The 21,514-nt window shown below is 43.3% G+C and overlaps 1 protein-coding gene and 1 pseudogene across 4 annotated transcripts in view; one reads left to right on the forward strand and one right to left on the reverse strand.

Moving 5' to 3' along the window:
* The window catches only part of PRMT7 (protein arginine methyltransferase 7), a 56,356-nt gene that overhangs the window by 1,186 nt on the left and 33,656 nt on the right, over nucleotides 1–21,514 (forward strand). For 2 of the 4 annotated variants that reach the window (XR_009560132.2, XM_030863563.3), the window contains exons 1-4: nucleotides 2,610–2,733; nucleotides 4,644–4,857; nucleotides 5,763–5,799; nucleotides 16,577–16,726. Coding sequence is in view for 3 of the 4 variants with exons in the window: in XM_030863563.3 (XP_030719423.2) it covers nucleotides 2,700–2,733; nucleotides 4,644–4,857; nucleotides 5,763–5,799; nucleotides 16,577–16,726 (435 nt within the window). In the remaining variant the exon portion in view is untranslated. Of the gene's footprint in view, nucleotides 1–2,557; nucleotides 2,734–4,643; nucleotides 4,858–5,762; nucleotides 5,800–16,576; nucleotides 16,727–21,514 lie in introns of those variants that run through there. The other 2 variants (XM_030863561.3, XM_030863560.3) reach the window with 1 other exon arrangement.
* Nucleotides 17,804–19,817, reverse strand: LOC115857021 (ras GTPase-activating protein-binding protein 1 pseudogene; annotated as a pseudogene).

Raw genomic sequence — 21,514 nt, forward strand, 5'->3', positions numbered from 1 at the left:
GTAAAGCAATTAGGGCTTAGCATGGTGATTTCCATTAACCCTGTGAGTTCCCAGCTCTTGTAGAATGAGGAGGAGGTTAGAGTATCCTGAATCTGGAGTATGGGCTCCTTCTTGGAGAGGACAAGTCCTAATAATACGAAGAGATTCATCCATAGAAGATGTTTAGTGTTCACCCAGAGAGGTTACAGGACATGGTTCCTGTCCTCAAGCATTTATTTAGACTTATATGAAACCAGTGACTTCTCTACAGATCTGAAAAGACACTGTGGTCCTAGTTACAGCCTCTGCAACATCATAGGTGAAAAGGGAATTCTATAAATTACAGTTCTTTACTATACTCTTAACCTTTAAGTGACTTTATGGTTGATTCCACGTGGACCACAGGATAAGGGTTTCAGGACTCTTCACAACATGGACCCCACCAACATGTTTGACCGCTTGTTCAGTGAAACTTCAGCTAAATGGATTAGTTCACTGTGTATGATTGTCTAAGCCTTTCTAATCTGGTGAAGTGCTTTCTCCCTCTTCTCACCCACCTAAATCCTACCCATCTTTTAAACTTTTGTCTACTACAGCATTTGTTGGACACGGTTATCTAAAGCATATTACAAATTACGGTAGTTCTAGATACTCTGTCTTTTAATAATAAGTATTAGCAGAGATGTGCAGAGCTGATTGTTGCAGCGCTTTTCAAACTGTAGGATGCAACCCTTTGGTGAGTTATTAAATCAATTTAGTGGATCGTGACCAGCATTAAAAATAAAAATTACATACAGTGGACTATATCAGAGGGTTTTGCCTACAGGAAGACTAGGTATTGTTTCGTGAAACTTTACGTGTGTGTGTATGTTGTGTCTCAGGGTAAAGCATATTTCTTACTGGGGTTGTCAGAAAGCTTGAGAGCCACTAAATTAGAGATTAGACATGCTGAAGTAGAGTTAGAGGTAGAGTTTTACTGAAGGACAAATTGACTACTTTGAGCCAGTCCAGTGACTGCCTGAGTCTTTTCAGAAAAGATTGTTCTCCATCCTCTAGTATAAGAATTCAGTGTTTACTTAGTTTAGATAACTTCAAAAGAACGTAACTCTTGGCAGTAAAATGCCTTAGGAATGTTTAGGGTCCTGTGGAGTAGGCATTCTTTCTAAGGTTTCCTGATGATGGATCAGTATTTATCAAGAAATGAAGGGGAGTGTGGAACACTTGCTGTTTTCTGAATGGTAAGAGGGAGGGCACTATGAGAGGCCATATCTGCTGAGAAGTACTTTCAGACTTTGAGCTTTGGTGTTTATCTCTCAGAAATAGATACCTTTGGAGAAACAGACCATATAAGATATGCATCTGGTGACATTTATTTGAAGCCTTTGTTTTTTTTTCAGACGGAGGAAGGTTTTTAAAAATTGTTTTTAAAATTGAATATGGAGTGGATAAGTAAATTGTTTTTAAAATTGAATATGAAGTGGATAAGTAATCATAAAAAATAGTGAGGCATAAAGAATGACAATATCATGGACACCTGTATTCCCACCACCCGGGTTTTTTAATTTTTAATTTTTTTAAAAAAATTTATTTACCTTGGCTGTGTTGGATCTTCGTTGCTCCGTGCGGGCTTTCTGTAGTTGTGGCGAGCAGGGGCTACTCTTCGTTGTGGTGCGCGGGCTTCTCATTGCAGTGGCTTCTCTTGCTGCAGAGCACTGGCTCTAGGCGCGTGGGCTTCGGTAGTTGTGGCACACAGGCTTAGTTGTTCCGCGGCATGTGGGATCTTCCCGGACCAGGGCTTGAACCCTTGTCCCCTGCATTGGCAGGCGGTTTCTTAACCACTGCGCCACCAGGGAAGCCCCCACCACCCAGTTTTAGAAAAATAACAATACTGTTACTTTTGAAGTCCCTTGTGTGGCCCTCGTTGATTCCATCCTTTTCCCCTCCCTCTTAGAGGTAACCACTATCCTCATTCCTGCCATGCTTTTTAGTGTGATCCCTGCAGAATATATTGTTCTATGTTGAATAGTTATAAATTTCATATGAATGGAATCATTTGTATTCTGTGATTTGCTTCTTTTTTGGCTCAATGTTATATTCCTGGGATTAGCCATGTTTGCATATAGCTCTGATTTATTTGTTCAGGTGAGGTTTCTTTGTTGGTTTGAATTGCTTTTTCTTTGTATTTTTCCTTAAACTAAGTGTTTACCTTTCTGAGGCAGTATTGGTGACACTCCTTTACCACCACCCCGATCGATCTCTTTGTGTTCTCCTTTCCTTCTAGCCCTTTCCTTTGCATTATTTCTCTTCTTACCTGCCTTCACCTGAGGCTGTACTCAGATGCACCTGTAAGGGTTATTTGACCCTATTGGAATCGTTGAGGACTGCTGAAGTTCCCAGATAGCTTTCTGAGTTTTTGTCTTAATAGTATTTGATGTTATATGCTGAATATAAAACCAAGTAACTCTGCTGGAAAGATTAAAATGCTGATTAACATATTTTCAGTGGCTCTGACATTTTTGTCTATTTCTTGGTTTCTTTTTTTTTTCTCCTCTACATTTTTGGGCATTACAATTTGAAGAGATTTCTGACGATCAGACCTGTCTACAAGCAGCTGGCAAGGCTGCCTTTCTATGCTAAAACTGAGGAGCTAATTGGCACCATGAAAGTCTTCTGTGGGCGGGCCAACCCAACCACGGGATCTGTGGAGTGGCTGGAGGAGGATGAGCATTATGATTACCACCAGGAGATCGCAAGGTAACAAGGGTTTTTCCACAGTTGGCTGCAGCTGGGTGGGGCCCTTGATCTCAAAGCAGATGCCTTGGAATCTAGTCTGAGTGGGGAATAGGCTGTCACCCAGTGCTTCTGATCAGGGCAGGTGTTGATCACCAGCAGGTCTGCTCAGCTAGGTAGGTTTGTGTGGGAGTTAGGCAAAGTTATGCCTGTGTGGAGAGTCAGACATTTTGTGGCAGCTGTACCAGAGTCCCCGAGGATCTGTCTTGTGGACCAAAGAGGACTCAAAGTTCAGTAGTAGTAGACGAGTTTATGAAGTTTAATTATTTACTTGCGTCACTGAAATGGTGGCACATTTATCATATAGTTAAATTCTCTTTAATGGAAAAAGTGGGAAAAAATGAGGTTTTTTTTTTCCTTTGGAGGGATGTTTAAAAGTATGTAAGTGAGTTACTGTTGTTTAGCAATCATTAAGTGCATATAACACCGTGCTAAGGCTGTGAATATCAAAATGACAAAGATAAGGTTCTCATCCTCAAAGAACATGCAGTTTTGTGGAATAGACAGACATATAAAAAACTATGACACCATGAGATAAAAGTCAGTGGAAATGGGCACAAAAGTACATGGAATCAGCAAGAACCAACTGGGCTGGGAGGGCGATATTTGAATGATTTCCCAAATCTAAAGAGAGGGAGATTGCTTTCTGAGCAGCAGGGATTATGTGCAAACTTCCAGATGAGCTAGTTTGAGGAATGGCTAGCAAGTCATTGTGGCTGGAGTGTGGTGCAAAATTAGGGCTATAGTGAGAGAGGATGCTGAAAAGGTAGGCAGGGGTCATGTTGTAATTGGTGGTAGCAAAATGCAGGAAGAGGAACCTGATTGTATAAGTTCTAGTTTAGCCACTTCTTAAGCTACTTGACTTCTTAACGTCAAGTAGCTTGACGTTAGCCAAGCTACTAAACTTCTCTGAGGATCAATGTAGTAATATATGCCTCATATACAGTATAACAGTATATACCTCAGTATAACAATATGTATATCTCATCATATAATACCCTTTTCTTAGGGTTATTTGATGAGTGAATGAAGTACAATGTCTGGTACAGAGTAAGGGCTCAAACACATTACTACTTTCTTTCTAAATATTTTGGACGTTATTTTCTGAGTGATTGAGGTGTTAAATGGGGAAGAAAAAAGATTAGGTTGCATTTTGGAACATTAACCTGAGAGCAGTGTGGAAAGTGGGTTGGAGGGTGTGAAAACCATATGGGCATTTGGGTGGATATTGCAACCCCAAGGCTGAGACAGTGGAGGTGGAGAGAGGAGGAAAAAGCTTTGAGAGAGCTTGAGTTTCGTAACTCATTGGATGCAGTGATGGAAGGAGAGAGAGAAAATGAAGTAAGCACCAAGATTTCTGGTTAGAGTGACTAGGTAGATGGAACTCTTGTTGCTTGAGAAGAACACAGGAGGAATGGGTGTTGTTGGGGTGATGAAGATTAGGTATCTGGCTTTGGACATCCAGATGGAAATGCCACTGGGCAGATAAATATGGGTCTGGAGACAGTTTGCAGTTGTTAGAGTTGAAACTAGAAGAGATTGCAGGGTTTCAGAGATTGTGTAGAATGTGAAAGGTAGAGGACTAGAGAAGGAATCCTGGAATAGCTGACGAGGCAAGACAACCAGGAGGGCGTGGCCAGAGAGTAGAAAGGAAGAGAATGTTTCAGGAAGAGGGAGTGTCCAGCAGGGTCAGAGAAATCCTGGATGTTAATGACGTGAGTGAGCTGGTGGTGCTTAGGAAGAGTGATGTCAGTGGAGTCAGGGGAGTGAGTGGGTGGTGAGGCAGGGAAGATGGGGGAGTGAAAATGCCCCTTAAAAGGTGGAGAGGGGCTTCCCTGGTGGCGCAGTGGTTGAGAGTCCGCCTGCCGATGCAGGGGACGCGGGTTCGTGCCCCGGTCCGGGAAGATCCCACATGCCGCGGAGCGGCTGGGCCCATGAGCCACAGCTGCTGAGCCTGCACGTCCGGAGCCTATGCTCTGCAACGGAAGAGGCCACAGCAGTGAGAGGCCCGCGTACCGCAAAAAAAAAAAAAAAAAAAAAAAGGTGGAGAAAAGTAGAAAGGACCAGATTTCAACTAAACACTCGCAGGTGAGTTCAAATGTTAAAAACCTTGGTATGCCATTAAAAAAAAAAGAAGCCTTTGCATTTGGTGCAGTGTTCCTCAAAATGTAGAGTATGAAATACCTGTGTCACAGTTACCTGGAGCACCAGTTCAAGTGCAGATTTCCAGACTCCAGCTCCATCTTCTAGATCAGAAGCTCTTTGTGTGTATTGTGGGAATCTGCATGTAAAATAAGCTCTTCATTAATTCTGATGTTGACCCAAAGCTGGAGGTCCTCTGTTTAATGAGAGTGCCTTAACTCTCACCTGGAATTCTCAGAAAGCATCTTTGGGCTGAGCCTGTTGAGTTCTGGGGGCTTATCCTGACCCTGCCAGAGATTTTTCAAGTTTTTGAATTACTACAATAGAAAATATGGATAAGCAGCTCTCCTCCCTGTAGTTTGGTGAATGCTTCTTCGTTGTCCCTGATGACAACCAAGGGAAAGTGCCAGGCATGATACCCTTCACATATACAGCAGGCATATACTTTCCCTTTCCCCGATTCCTCTCCCCAGTGTTACATCTGTGATCATCGCAATGTACAAATGTATGCAAGATTATGTAAAGTATTGGACACATCTGAGTTGTTCCTGAGGAAAAAATCGTATGATGTACAACATGATCAGTATGCTAGGACTATGGAATTACTGTGACAGGCCTAACTATCAGCATTTTTAGTCTGAGATTCTTTACTGAAAATAAACATCTGTCTCTGAGATTTTTTTCTGCAGTACAGGAGAATGACAGCTTATAGCTCTATTAAAATAGTTTAAAATGGGCCTGGATATTTGTTCCATCTGATAAAAGAATATATTTATATATGTAAATATTCTCATATGTTGATGTTTATCATTATTAGCAGAAGTTTCTGACCTGTCTTTTTATTCTTTTAGGTCATCCTATGCTGATATGCTGCATGACAAAGACAGGGTAAGTATAGAAGGAAACTGTTATCTTTATGTGGTGTTTGAAACCTTCCATTACAAGAAGGTTAAAAACTTCCCCCAGAGGCATGATGTTAGAATGATGCAGAGAGGCAGTACGGTGTAGTGGTTGGGAAATCAGGAAGCTGGGTCCTACTTCCTGCTCTGTTATTGACTTGAGCGTGACCTTGGAGAAAACATGGGACCTCTGCAGACCTCATTTATTAGAATTTACAGTGAGTGGGCCATACTAACTGATTTCCATGATCTCTAGATAAAAATACTTTGATTACACAGTTTTACCTCGTATAGTCAGTTTGTAATTTTAAAATAAAATCTCTAGAGGTCACTGCAGACTGTATTTTGTAAAGCATATTTGGCTTTCACTGCAGAATTACATTTCAGCTTTTGTCCTTTGTTTCATCTGAGTTTTCTTTGTCTGTTTGAGTAAATGTTAACAGTTCTGGTCTTATGATGGCTAGCAACCCAGGATTTCCTTGTCTACCAGAGTGCTTGACTAGTCAGCCTCATCCAGATGGTTCAGAAATTGGGAGGCTTGAAGGAGAAGGATGCAGGGCCACACTTAAAAACTGAGCAGTGCACTGCAGAAAGATCAGGGAACATGGCAGGGCTCGTCATGAGGCTGTGTGGTGTCTCCTTGACCCAGCCCTGGTTAACTGCTCAGCTTGCCTACTTCTTGGTAACACTATGACAGAAGGACCTCCTTCAGCACCATTAGTGTGTAGGCTCCATGGGAGGGGCTAGGTGCCTCTCTAATTTTCGTCAAATATTTGAGTGCCTTTGCTGAGCTGTTGGGGAATTACAGAATGTGGAACAAATATTGTTCCCAGCTTTTGACTAATCCTTTCTAGTTTAATGGTCTTCTTGGACTCGTGGGCCTGTGAGCCTCTCTGATTTTAGTGTCATCTCCAGTGAGGGTCCTTTTTGACCCAGCTTCCAGGGGATTTGGGCAAATGGCATCGTCATCCATCTGGTCAGCCAAGCCAGATGGCGCCCTTTTCCTTATCTGAGCCTGTAGTTGGTTGGTCATCAAATCCTATGGTTCTTTCAACCCCATTGCCTGCTCAGCCGTCATTTACTGGCGTTGGTCCCTCTTCTCCTTCCTCTATACAGCAGCCCAAGGGGTCTTTCTGAAATGCCCATCTGACCATGTTACTCCTCTGTTTAAAACCCTTCAGTGGCCTGTCCCTGCTTTTGAGGTAAAATTCAACCTCCTTGGTGGAACATTCCTGACTCTTCATTATTTACCTCTAACTTCTGTTCTCCCCTCCCCGGTTCTGCACATGAGGAAATGGAGTCAGAAGTTGCTGGTTAGTGGCAGAGTCAATAAAAACATATTTCTCTATGCTTTTGCATGGTGCCTCACATTTTGTTGTTTTATTTTATTTTTTTTTAGTAAGGTTTTATTTATTTATTATTTATTTATTTTTTTGGCTGCGTTGGGTCTTCGTTACTGCGTGCGAGCTTTCTCTACTTGCAGTGAGTGGGGGCTACTCTTTGTTGTGGTGTGCGGGCTTCTTATTGCAGTGGCTTTTCTTATTGTGGAGCACGGGCTCTAGGCGTGCAGGCTCAGTAGTTGTGACATGCAGGCTCGGTAGTTGTGGCTCACAGGCTCTATAGCACAGGCTCAGTAGTTGTGGCGCACGGGTTAGTTGCCCCGTGGCATGTGGGATCTTCCTGGACCAGGACTAGAACCCATGTCCCCTGCATTAACACGCAGATTCCTAACCACTGTGCCACCAGGGGAGTCCTGTTGTTGTTTTAAAACACTTCCATTATCCCATAAAATTATTTCCTGTTTGTTTGTAATCAGTCCTGGTACCCAACTCCCTGGTTGCCCCTGCCTGCCAGGCAACCACTGATAGGTTTTCTGTCTCTATAGTTTTGCCTTTTCTAGAAATTTCATCTAAATGGAATGATATGATATATAGTCTTACGTGTCTTTGTCCCTTCATTCATCATTTGAGGGTCATTCATGTTGAATGTGTCAATATCCATTACTTTTTTTTTTTTTGGCCATGTTATGTAGCATGTGGGATCTTAGTTCCCCGATTGAACCCATGCCCCCTGCATTGGGAGCACAGAGTATTAACCATTGGACCTCCAGGGAAGTCCCAATATCCATTCCTTTTTATTGCTGAGTAATACTCCATTATATGGATATACCATGTTTTATCCGTTTACCAATTAACGGACATTTGGATTGTTTCCAGTTTTTGTGTATTTTGAATAGTTTTGTTGTGAACGTTCACATATAAGTCTTTGTGTGGACATGTTTTCATTTCTTTCAGAAAATGTATAAGAGGGACTTCCCTGGTGGTGCAGTGGTTAAGAGTCTGCCTACCAGTGCAGGGGACACGGGTTTGAGCCCTGGTCTGGGAAGATCCCACATGCCGCGGAGCAGCTAAGCCCGTGCGCCACAACTACTGAGCCTGCGCTCTAGAGCCCACGTGCCACAACTACTGAGCCCAAGTGCCGCAACTACTGAAGCCCGTGCGCCTAGAGCCCGTGCTCCGTGACAAGAGAAACCACCGTAGTGAGAAGCCCGTGAACCGCAACAAAGAGTAGCCCCCGCTCGCCGTGACTAGAGAAAGAGCACGCACAGTGACGAAGACCCAAGGCAGCCAAAAATAAATAAATAAATTTTAAAAAAAAACAACTACAAAGTTAAATAATGTACACTTAACATATAGACCCAGCAGTTCTACTTTTTTTTTTTTTTTTTTTTTTGCGGTACGCGGGCCTCTCACTGTTGTGGCCTCTCCTGTTGCGGAGCACAGGCTCCGGACGCGCAGGCTCAGCGGCCGTGGCTCACGGGCCCAGCCGCTCCGCGGCATGTGGGATCTTCCTGGACCGGGGCATGAACCCGTGTCTTCTGCATCGTCAGGCGGACTCTCAACCACTGCGCCACCAGGGAAGCCCTCTTATACATTTTTAAAATTTTTATTTATTTATTTATTTTTGGCTACCTTGGGTCTTCGTTGCTGCACGCGGGCTTTCTCTAGTTGTGGTGAGTGGGAGCTACTCTTCGTTGCGGTGCACGAGCTCTGGGTGCATGGGCTCAGTAGTTGTGGCACATGGGCTCTAGAGCGCAGGCTCAGTAGTTGTGGCGCATGGGCTTAGCTGCTCCGCAGCATGTGGGATCTTCCCGGACCAGGGCTCGAACTCGTGTCCCCTGCATTGGCAGACAGACTCTTAACCACTGTGCCACCAGGGAAGTCCCTATCTTTGTAGTTTTAATTTCCATTTTTTCTAATGGCTAATGATGTCAAACATCGTTTCATGTGCTTATTTGCTATCCGAATACCTTTTGGTGTGGTCTAGGGTTTTGAACATTAGGTAGGACTCTTGATAGATACTACCAATTGCCTTTTAAGAGGGCTCCAATAGTAGCTTTAAAGTTGGATAATTAATTTTATTTATTTTATATACAGCAGGTTCTTATTAGTTATCTATTTTATACATATTAGTGTATACATGTCAATCCCCGTCTCCCAATTCATCCCCACACCCAGCCCCCCGCCGCTTGCCCCTCTTGGTGTCCATATGTTTGTTCTCTACATCTGTGTCTCTGTTTCTGCCCTGCAAACCGGTTCATCTGCACCATTTTTCTAGATTCAAAGTTGGATAATTAAAAAGTGATAGCTAGGGCTTCCCTGGTGGTGCCGTGGTTGAGAGTCCGCCTGCCGATGCAGGGGACACGGGTTCATGCCCCGGTCCGGGAGGATCCCGCGTGCTGCCGAGCGTCTGGGCCCGTGAGCTGTGGCCGCTGGGCCTGCGCGTCCGGAGCCTGTGCTCCGCAATGGGAGAGGCTGCAGCAGTGAGAGGTCTGCGTACAGCAAAAAAAAAGTGATAGCTAATTTAATGAGTGTTATTAATTTGGAACATATGCAGGCCCTGGTTTACTGTTGAGGGTGCTGCTAATTAGGGTTCTCAGGTGATCAGCTCACTGAAACTCCCAGGCCAGTTCCCAGTCCCACTCTCTTTCTTGTTACCCCACAGGTACAGCTACACAAAGAAAACTGTGCCCTCCTGCTTTTTGGGGATATAGTGTATTTGATGTTCATTTTCCTAGTTCAACAATTCTAACAATTGCCATCCTGATTTTTTTAACTTTTTTTTCCTTTCATCGTGGTAAAAAGCACATAACATAAAATGACATACTGATTTTATCCAAAGCATAAATGCAGTTACTTTAGGAGTCAAATATTTCCGTGAGGCTTATTGTGAAAAATAGCAGTCCCAGGGCTTCCCTGGTGGTGCAGTGGTTAAGAATCCGCCTGCCAATGCAGGGGACACAGGTTTGTGCCCTGGTCCGGGGAAGATCCCACATGCCGCGGAGCAACTAAGCCTGTGCGCCACAACTGCTGAGCCCATGTGCAACAACTACTGGAGCCTGTGCGCCTAGAGCCTGTGCTCCACAGCAAGAGAAGCTACCACAATGAGAAGCCCGCGCTCTGCAACGAAGAGTAGCCCCCGCTTGCTGCAATTAGAGAAAGCCTGCGTGCAGCAGGAAAGACCCAGCAGAGCCAAAAAATAAATAAATAAAAAATAAATAATTTCTAATAAATAAATAAAATAAAATTGGGTAGACAGAATACACACACACATACAAAAACATGCTGTTTAAAAAAAAAAGAAAAAAAGGGACTTCCCTGGTGGCGCAGTGGTTAAGAACTCGCCTGCCAATGCAGGGGACACAGGTTCGAGCCCTGGTCCGGGAAGATCTCACATACCGCGGAGCAGCTAAGACCATGAGCTACAACTACTGAGCCTGCACTCTAGAGCCCACGAGCCACAACTACTAAAGCCCGTGCGTCTAGAGCTCGTGCTCCACAACAAGAGAAGCCACTGCAATGATAAGCCCGGGCACTACAACGAAGAGTAGCCCCTGCTCACTGCAACTAGAGAAAGCCCACGCTCAGCAACAAAGACCCAACGCAGCCAAAGATAAATAAATAAATAAATATATTTATTAAAAAATAAATAAAGAAGCAGTACCCTGGTGTATCATCCCCCAGACAGTACCTTTTAATAGTTACCTTCAGAGGCAACCTCATTTCTTTTCTTTGAGCTGTTTTATGTTTACTTCCAGATCTAAATAACTATTATCTATTGACTTTCCACTGTGAGAGCTGAGAGTTTGGTATTCTTTCAGCTCCTCCTTCCCACTCGTTCTCTGTTTGTCCCAATGTAGTTATATTTTTGCTAAATTGATATTCAGTGTTTCAGTAGGCAAGTCACTTAAATTCTTTGTGCCTCTGTTTTCTCATCTGTAAAATAGGGATAACGATAATACCTCCTTTTGAAGGGTTGTGATGAGGTAAACACATAAATGTTCATGTTAGTTAAGATTGTATGTTGACTTTATTAGGCATGTGTAAACACTGTTCACAGTTGAGCTATGCGATATACTTTGATTGCTTTTTCTTTCTTGAATAACTTTATTAATAATTATCTTATTTTTGCTTTGTTTTCTTTTTTTTCTTTACTTTTTGGCCACGCCTTGCTGCTTGCAGGATCTTAAGTTCCCCGACTAGGGATCGAACCCGTGCCCTCGGCAGTAAAAGCGTGGAGTCCTAACCACTGAACTGCCAGGGAATTCCCTTGCTTTGTTTTCTATGTACTCATCCTTTTATGCCCAAACTTTCTCCCAGTAGTATAATTTTCCTTTCTGAAGGAAAGGTCAAAACAATCAGCTATTCTGTCAGTTTCATCTTCTTGGAGATTGTCTCTGGGATCATTTTGCCCTGCTCCAGTCTGGACTGGGTGCCTTCTAGACCTGCTGTGTATCTGTCGTCCTGGGATTCTTGTTTATTGTCTGTAGACTTCCTTCATTCCTCTTTTTTTATTGGGTCTTCCATTTCCTGCATCCCATGTATTCCTCTTTGGTTCCCTCCCTCTTTGGTGAAGCTCATCCTTCCTCACTTTCCTGTGAGAGGGTTTGTGGGAAGTAAGGTTTTTGAGACTTGGCTTGTCCAAAAACTTCTGTATTCTATCCTCACACTTAAGGCTGGATTCTAGTTTGGAAATCACTTCAGAATTTTGAGATTATCACTCCATTTTCTTTTTAAGTCTAGTACTATTTTAAAGGCTTTGATATTTTAAACTCTAGTACTATTCGTATTCTTTAAAAGAACCTTTTTGTTATAACATAGACACACAAAACAGTATAAAATGTATATGTATAGTTTAAAGAAGAATAATAAAACAAATGCTCATAGACTCACTACTCAGCTTAGGAAATGGAACATTACCATTACTTGGAATTCCTTATGTGTTCCTTGATTGCATTTGTTTTCCTCCTTCCAGAAGTTTCCACTGTCTTGAATTTTGTATCAGTTACTCTCTTGCTTTTCTTTATAGTTTTACCACCTACTACATGTCCTTAAAATATAAATTCTTAGTTTTGCCTGTTTTTGAACTTTATACAATGGAGTCATAATGTGTTTATTCTTTGTGACTTGTCTTTTTGCTCAGCATTGTTTTTGAGATTCATCCATTTTGCATGTAGCTGTAAGTTCATTCATTTTCACTGCTATACAGATTCCATTGTGTAAATACATCACTACTTACCCATTCTTCTGCTGATAGGCTTTGGCGTTGTTTCCAGCTTCCTTCTATTGTAAGTAGTGCTACCTGGAACATTCCAGTAACTGTACTCTGGTGCATATGCTTATTTTTCTCTAGGGTGTGTATACCTGGGAATGGAATTGCTGGCCATCAGCCATCAGGTGTGTCTAGCTCTATGGGTAATGTCAGATTCTTTTCCAAACTAATAGTGCCAGTTTACATTCTCATGTCTTGTGTATTAACCAATTTTTACATCTTTGACAATCTGGTTGGATTGAACTAGTCTCTCACTATAGTTTTAATTTGCATTCCCCTGATCACTGCTGAATGTGAGCTTTTTTCATTTTTCATTGGCTATTCATGTTTCCTCTTTTATGACCTAGTAATTTGTAGGAATTCTTTATATATTCTGGGTACTAACCATTTGTCAGTTACATGTATTGCTGGTCTCTTAGTTTGTGGGGTTTTTTCCACAATACAAGTTCTTAAATTTAATGTCAAATTTATCTTATATTTTCTTTATTGACTGGTGCTTTTTGTCTCATATTTAAGAAATTCTTCCTTTTGCCAAGGGTTTAAAAGCTATTGCTGATAATACTGAATTTCAATTTTTTTTTTTTTAATAAATTTATTTATTTATTTATTTTTGGCTGCATTGGGTCTTCGTTGCTGTGTGTGGGCTTTCTCTAGTTGCAGCGAGCGGGGGCCACTCCCTGTTGCGGTGCACAGGCTTCTCATTATGGTGGCCTCTCTCACCGTGGAGCATGGGCTCTAGGCACGCGGGCTTCAGCAGTTATGGCTCACAGGCTCTAGAGCGCAGTCTCAGTAGCTGTGGCGCACGGGCTTAGCTGCTCCGCGGCATGTGGGATCTTCCCAGAACAGGGATTGAACCTGTGTCCCCTGCATTGGCAGGCGGATTCCCAACCACTGTGCCACCAGGGAAGCCCTCAATTGTTTTTTATTTACTGATTTGGAATCCTGTAATCTTTCTCAGTTCTCTTAATTCTAATAATTATTTGTAGGTGTTTTGGGTTTTCTTCACACTCGTCTCATATGTGATTAATAATAATTTTCTTTCTTTCTATCTAGATCTTATTTCATTTTTTCTTGCTGTAATGTGTTGGATAGAATCTCCAATATAATGTTCACTTCATCTGATTTTGGGTGAATTTATTTGCTAAAGATTGTTTTTAATATCCTTTAATCTCTTTTGTTTATTTACTTATTCGGTTGCATTGGGTCTTTGTTGCTGCACGTGGGCTTTCTCCAGTTGCGGCAAGTCGGGGCTACTCTTCATTGCGGTGCGTGGGCTTCTCATTGCGGTGGCTTCTCTTGTTGTGGAGCACGGGCTCTAGGCGCGTGGGCTTCAGTAGTTGTGGCACATGGGCTTAGTTGCTCTGTGGCATGTGGGATCTTCCCGAACCAGGGATCAAACCCATGTCCCTGCATTGGCAGGCAGATTCTTAACCACTGCGTCACCAGGGAAGTACCCTCCTGGTGGACTCTTTAATCTCTGCAGCATATATACTGATATCACCACCTCATCACCCGCCCTTCATTCCCAGTTTTTGGCTACTTGTACTTCTTTTTCTTCCTTTACCATTTTTTTCCGTTTCTTTTTTGGACTGGTCTTACCAGAGGTTCTTCAAGTTTTTAATCTTTTGAAATAACTAAATTTTATCTTCATTGATTTCTGTTTTATATTTGTTTCCTAATTCATTGATTATTGTTCTTTATTATTTTTATTCATCTACTCATTTGGAGTTTATTTTGCAGCCCTGTTTCTAATTTTTTAGGTGGATGCCTGTCTCATCTTTTGTCTTTTTTTAATGCATTTCTCTCCAAATATTGCTCTTGCCATCCCATGAGTTTTGATATATAGTTTTAAAAAAATTACTCAATTCTAGATTTTTTTTTTAATGCAGACCAAGCGCAGACCTCAGGCCCAGCAGAAATCTGCATTCTTTTTGTTTGTTTGGTTTTGTTTTTTGGCCTTGCCATGCAGTTTGTGGAATCTCAGTTCCCTGACCAGGGATTGAACCTGGGCCATGGCAGTGAAAGCCCAGAATCTTTACCACTAGGATACCAGGGAACTCCCTAGATATTTTCTAATTCCCTTTTGCTTTAGTCTTTTACCTGTGAGTTTAAAATTTCTTAGGGTTCAAAAATCTTTTTTCTTTAGTTACATTTTTTTTTTTTTTTGCGGTATGCGGGCCTCTCACTGCTGTGGCCTCTCCTGCTGCGGAGCACAGACTCCGGATGCGCAGGCCCAGCGGCCATGGCTCACGGGCCCAGCTGCTCTGCGGCATGTGGGATCCTCCTGGACCGGGGCATGAACCCGCGTCCCCTGCATCAGCAGGCGGACTCTCAACCACTGTGCCACCAGGGAAGCCCTTGAGTTACATTTTTGTTATTGAAATTTCTAACTTGATTGTACTGTGATCAGAGAATATTGCCCTTTTGGTACCAGTCCTGTATCAAAATATAGTCCTGTATTAGTTCATTTTCTACTGCATAACAAATTATCCCCAAACTTAATGGCTTAAAGAGTTATCTCACTTTTTTTTAATTAATTAATTTATTTTATTTCTGGCTGCTTTGTGTCTTTGTTGCTGTGCGTGGGCTTTCTCTAGTTGCGGCGAGCAGGGGCTACTCTTCATTGTGGTGCATGGGCTTCTTATTGTGGTGGCTTGTCTTGTTGAGCACGGGCTCTAGGCATGCAGGCTTCAGTAGTTGTGGCATGCAGGCTCAATAGTTGTGACTCTTGGGCTCTAGAGCGCAGGCTCAGTAGTTGTGGCACAGCGGGCTTAGTTGCTTCATGGCATGTGGGATCTTCCCGGACCAGGGCTCGAACCTGTGCCCCCTGCATTGGCAGGCAGATTCTTAACCACTGTGCCACCAGGGAAGTCCGTGTCTCACAGTTTTTGTGGGTCAGAAATCTGGACTCAGCTTAGCTTGAGTTCCCTGCCTCTGGGTCTCTTATAGGCTGTGATCAAGGTGTCAGCTGGTAGGGGAGTCATCTTAAGGCTCAACTCAGGTGAATCCACTTCTAGGTGTTGGCCTCTTTTTCTTCTTTAATATTTATGTATGTATGTTTGTATGTATGGCTGCGTCAGGTCTTAGTTGCGGCATGTGGGATCTTCGTTGTGGCACGTGGGCTTCTCTCTAGTTGTGGCCCGTGTGCTCAGTAGTTGCAGTGCATGGGCTTAGTTACCCCTCAGCATGTGGGATCTTAGTTCCCTGACCAGGAACCCATGTCCCCTGCATTGGAAGGTGGATTCTTAACCACTGGACCACCAGGGAAGTCCATGTTTGGCCTCTTAATATTGCTTACTGACTTGGCAAGGTCATCAGTGCATTTAAACAGATTTACATATATTTACCCCATCATTTTTAGTTATTTTCAACAGAAGGGTCAGGGTACTTAATCGGCCAAACTGTTATAGAGAAAAAAATGTGTCTGCTTAAGCTACTAAGGACCTGAACTAAAAATGAAGAAATGATTTTGTGAGAGGAAAATATTTTTTAGCCCAGGAAGCTGTATGAATTAGAGTCCAGTGAGGAGACCAAAAGCAATGTTATATATTTCAACAGAGGGAATTTAATAGAGGGAATTGGTTACACAGGTGTGGGAGGGCTGGGAGGCACCAGGGTAGCCTAGTGATAGTAATTGCAGAAAGCAGTCCCCTTTCCTAGGGCTGGGGACACAAAGGGAGAAGACTGGGGTTTCCAGAACCTAGATGTGTGGAGGAGAGTTCCTGTGAGGCTAGTGCTCAGATCTCTGAGAGGAATTTCTGCTTGAGTGCTGCTGCTAGCTCTGAAGGACCCAAGGAGAGCCCTTATGTGGGAAGGAACAAGCTTTCTCCTACCTTCCAGTCACCCTCTAGTTCCCCTGTTGTCCAGTCCTAACAGCTGGAAAGAGGAGAATGTAGTTTGCAGAGCCCTAGCCCCAGCATGTCTAAGCAGAGTATAGAAGAGTGGATGTGACGGGGAGAGACCATCGCTTAATTTAAGAGGTTGACCCAGTGCCCCTGGAGCCTCAGGAGGCCTGCCCAACTCAGCCAGTGTAAGTCACAGAGGTTATAGGGTCATGACTTACACTGCTGCTGCCAACCATGACTTCAGAACTTCGCAAAGCACTTATTTATAAAACTGGTATGAAATAACAACTGTTTCTCCCTTTTTCTTAGAATATGAAATATTACCAAGGTATCCGGGCTGCTGTGAGCAGGGTGAAGGACAAAGGACAGACGGCCTTGGTTCTTGACATTGGCACTGGCACAGGACTCTTGTCAATGATGGCTGTCACGGCTGGTGCTGACTTCTGCTATGCCATTGAGGTGAGGCACACTCTTCACATGTGTGTCCTGTGTCCTACGTGGGAAGTCCTTTGTGTCCCTTGCACTCTGCCCATCTGTTTGTTCACAGACAGACATCCATGCCAAGCACAGGGTCAGGTTTGGAGAACACAGAGATGAATCAGACACAGTTCCTTTCTCCAGGAGCTCATTTTCTTCCCTGAAAACAGTGGTTGTCAGCCTTGGCTGCATGTCAGAATCACTGAGGAAATTTAAAAAAGCTAATGTCTAGTCAGTCGTTGTCATGTCCTCCCCCCACCTACCCATTTTTTTTTTTTTAAATCAGGGGTGATATTATTATTATTATTTATTTATTTATTTATTTATTTATTTATTTATTTATTTATGGCTGTGTTGGGTCTTTGTTTCTGTGCGAGGGCTTTCTCTAGTTGTGGCAAGCGGGGGCCACTCTTCATCGCGGTGCGCGGGCCTCTCACTATCGCGGCCTCTCTTGTTGCGGAGCACAGGCTCCAGACGCGCAGGCTCAGTAATTGTGGCTCACGGGCCCAGTTGCTCCGCGGCATGTGGGATCTTCCCAGACCAGGGTGCGAACCCGCGTCCCCTGCATTGGCAGGCAGACTCCCAACCACTGCACCACCAGGGAAGCCCCCCATTTTAATTATTATTCTGGGATATGGCCTGGGCATTGGGATTTTTGAATGTGCACCAAAGTTGAGATTACCTTAAAGGTCCCCACAGAGCCAGCCATCTTACTACATTTACCAATAGTTCCGCAGTCTGCCATTTCTTTCCTTTAATAAAACATTAAACATATATTATTTTTCTGATAATGTAAATAATACATATCCTTATACGAGATTTGGTAAATATAAAATAAAAATAGTGTGTTAACTCAAAGTTAACCATTGTTAAAATTTTGGTGTATTTTCTTCCAAGCTTTTGGGAAAGGGGTCATGTATTTAAGCACTTTGCCCTACAAAATTTGGTTCATATGGTGATTAAGTTGCAGATAACAAAGTCCCAAAATAACAGTGGCTTAAACAGATAGAAGTTTTTTGCTTTCTCACATGAAGTGTAGAGGTCAGCATTCTGGGTGTTCTACCCAGACTCCTTCCAGCTCCCCCGCCACTGCTTGTTTACAGGGTGGCCCTCATGCTTATGGTCTAGAAAGGTAGGCATTTTAGGCTGAGGGAGTACCGTGGTGTGTTTGGGGAAGTGTCATCCAGAGTTGTGGCAGAGGGTTGTCATGGTAGAAAAACACAGAAAGGTGGATTATAGCTAGACTCCGGAAGACCTGAGTGTCTCAATAAAGACTTTTAACTCTAATATCTTGAGTTAGGTGTTCTTAACTTGAGGTAAGAATAATGGGCTTCAGGTCTCCATAAAAGTCCTGAGAGGGGTGTATGCACGGGTGCGTGCAATTCTGTACACTTGCCTCAGGATTTCATTAAATTGATTAAGAGCCATTTCTTTGCCTTTGTGGGAGTCTTTGAGCTGATAAAAAGAAATCAGTGTAGGCTCAAATAGATTTTTCTTTTTTTTTAATTTTCTTCCAGAAACATTTTAATAAAAATTGGCTATTTCCAAGAAACGCCCACTGCATGCCCACCAATAAAAGGGAACCATAACAAAATAGAAAATTTACCATATGGCTGTGATTTAAATAAAAAAACCTAGTGCACACTCAAGCACACCAGCAAAGTCAAATATTAAAGTTACATTCTTTGTTATGGGCTATGACTAGGATTCTGAAGAGACACTGAAATAAAACTTAATACAAATGCTGAACTATTCAGGTCAAAGAACCTCTACAGAAGCATCTGACCTCAAAGGCATTCCAGTTTGAGACTCAATTTCAGAGTGAGGCATAACAAATGAACACAAGACATACAGCATGAAAGGAGGGATTCTGTAATTCCCAACATACTCTGAACCTGATAGAACAAATCTACGGTTTTTTTTTTTTTTTTTTTTGCGGTACGCGGGCCTCTCACTGTTGTGGCCTCTCCCGTTGTGGAGCACAGGCTCCGGAAGCGCAGGCTCAGCGGCCATGGCTCACGGGCCCAGCCGCTCCGCGGCATGTGGGATCTTCCCGGACCAGGGCACGAACCCGTGTTCCCTGTATCGGCAGGCAGACTCTCAACCACTGCGCCACCAGGGAAGCCCTGGAGAGGAACATTTATTCGCTGTTCTTGAACCCTTTGATCCCTCTGAGGCCTCTGCAGTGGAATTGAATTTGAGATTGAGGCTTAGACTCTGGACGAGGCTGTGAAGCTGGTACTTTAACAGCATGAGGTGGTATCCCAGTAACTGGAATAGCTCCACTGGGTGGAAGGTTCTTGCTGGTCACAGATGTCCAAGAAAAGGTTCTCAAGTCCTTCTGCACTGTCTGGGCTATGTCTGCAGGCGCTGGAGAAGAACTCTTCTGAGCATCCTCAGGAGCAGTTTCTTCCAATACTGGCTCAGACTTTTCCTCTTGGACTTCAGACACAGGTTCTTGCTCCGGTTCTGGTTCAGGATCAGGCTCTGGTTCAGCAACAGGTTCTTCTAAATGTTCTTCTAAGTCATTGCTGACAGTTTGATCATAGAAAGTTCCAGAATCATCAGGTACCACCTCAGGTGTCTGCTGTCTTTCTTCAGGTTCCTCTACTTCTTCAGATTCTTCCTCAGGCTCAGGGACAAAGCCACCAAAGACCTCATCTTGGTATCTGAAGATATCATTGTGAACATAGAACTTATTTTCAGTAGAGCTCTCAGGAGCAAGGACAAAGGTCTGCATGAATCTCCTTAAAGCCTGGGTATTATTAGAGAGCAAGCCCATCACCTGGACCACCACACGGTCATTCAGAGTGGCATGAGCATCAACATGACGGATCTTAGAGTGGCAATTGGTGAAGTTTTGTGACTTCACTTTCCTATGGATTTCTTTCTGTCCCTAGACTGCATCTGCTGGCTTTCCATTTGAATCCAATCCCGCATGGACATAAGAAGAGTTCTTTCCATAAAATCTGTGTAACATGTCTGGGGCCTGGTTCAGCAGTGTGTAATACTGTCTCACAAATTCCCGCCTGACCAGCAGGGGACTAGGCTTCTCCATAACCATTGCTTTGGTCGATTCAGCCTGCACGGCTGAGCGGGAGAGGAGCAAGCTCTGCTCCACAGCACGGCAAAAAACAAAAAACTCAACTAGATTTTATTATCTTTGTAAATGAAGAAACTAAGACCCATAGAGTTTAAAGATGTAAGTCCCACAGTTAATAAGTAGGAGAGCTAGACCTGGAGCTTGGTCTTTTTAGTTCCTAATATGGTGCTGACTCCACATTGGTAGCTTTGATGGCAGGGTGTGCATGTATGTGAGAGTTAGTTTTCTAGTGTGGGTGTCTGGGGTGGAGGCAGGGATGCCATTGACTGGTAAGAGGAACTCAGAGGAAGATAACTTACTTTGCAGGAAAGACAATGCATTTCATTTTGGACGTGTTGAGTATGAGAGAGACAGGTCTTGTGGCAGGAGCCAGTATATATGTGGACTGCTAATTAAAAATATAGGGTGAGAACATACTTTTCGATAGAATTGGTAGGACTGTACTCTTAGGTTTTTCCATATTTTTACATCACTTACCTGGATTTCTAATTCTCTTGCTACTCTCGCCTGTGACTCTCAGACCTCTTCCATTTGATTCTTGACATCTTATGGTGGCCTCCCAGTTTTTGTTTTAGTGACTACCTGTTTGATCCTCTGTTCTTGTCTGTGGATTGCCCTGTAGTTTCAGCTCTGCCTGAGCTGCATGGCAACAGGAAAGACAGGTGCAGAAGAAGGAGTGAGAGAGAACCTGCTGGTCCCTATAGACGGAAGTCTGAACCTTGAGAGAGTTGCATATATAGTGGATTTGGGACTCACTTGCTAAAGATGTGACAGGTGAAGCTGGCAGTGTAGGAGGCTGTCCACGGAGAGAGAGTACACTGAAAAGAGCAGACCTTGGAACACACCTATGTTCAGGGGGCTGAGGGAAGAAGAGTGGCCATAAAGTCAAGTTCAGACAGACACGAAGAGACCCTAGAGGGTAGGGGCAGACTGCATAGAAATCGTGAGAAAGAGGGAGTGGTCAGTCGGTGTGGATGTTATAGAGCAGCACTGTCCGACAGAACTTTCTGATGTTGAAAATCTTCTATGGCTCTACTGGCCAGTATGCTGGTCCCTAGCCACATGTGGCTGCTGAGCACTTGAAATGTGACTAGTAGGCCTGAGGAACTGAATTTTGGAATTTTATTCAGTTTTCATTTACATTTAAATAGCTACATATGGCTACTGTATTAGCGCAGGTGTAGAAATTGAGCAGGATGAGGACTGAGAAAGCTGTGGGTTGGCAGCTAGGAGGTTATTGGTGACCCCCCTTTAGGTGATATTTTCAGGAGAGTAAGGTTGAGGAATGGATGGAATATAAGAAATCACAGACATTGACTGTAGGCTTCTCTTTTAGTACATTTGAAAAGGAAGGAATATTTAGGGAAGGTGCATTGGTTACAGTGATTTCTGTGGCAAATGCCTTGAAAACAAAGCATGGTCCTGGCTTCCTCTCTTTCTTTCTCCTTTTTAAGGGCAAAAAGAACTTTCTAGGCATCTCTAGCAGACTTCTCTTTAGGTATCATTGGCCAGAATAAGCTTAAATGCCATTTAACTTACCTCATTGACCTTAGACCAGACAGATGCACCACTTGAAAGAAGGTCAGTTCCCCAAACTGATTTGAGGGCCAGGAGAGGACACAGAATGATGTTGGGAAGTCAGCTTCAGGGTTCATTCCAGATAGTGT

The sequence above is a fragment of the Globicephala melas genome, chromosome 19 (assembly GCF_963455315.2).
Source record: "Globicephala melas chromosome 19, mGloMel1.2, whole genome shotgun sequence".
NCBI lineage: Eukaryota > Metazoa > Chordata > Mammalia > Artiodactyla > Delphinidae > Globicephala > Globicephala melas.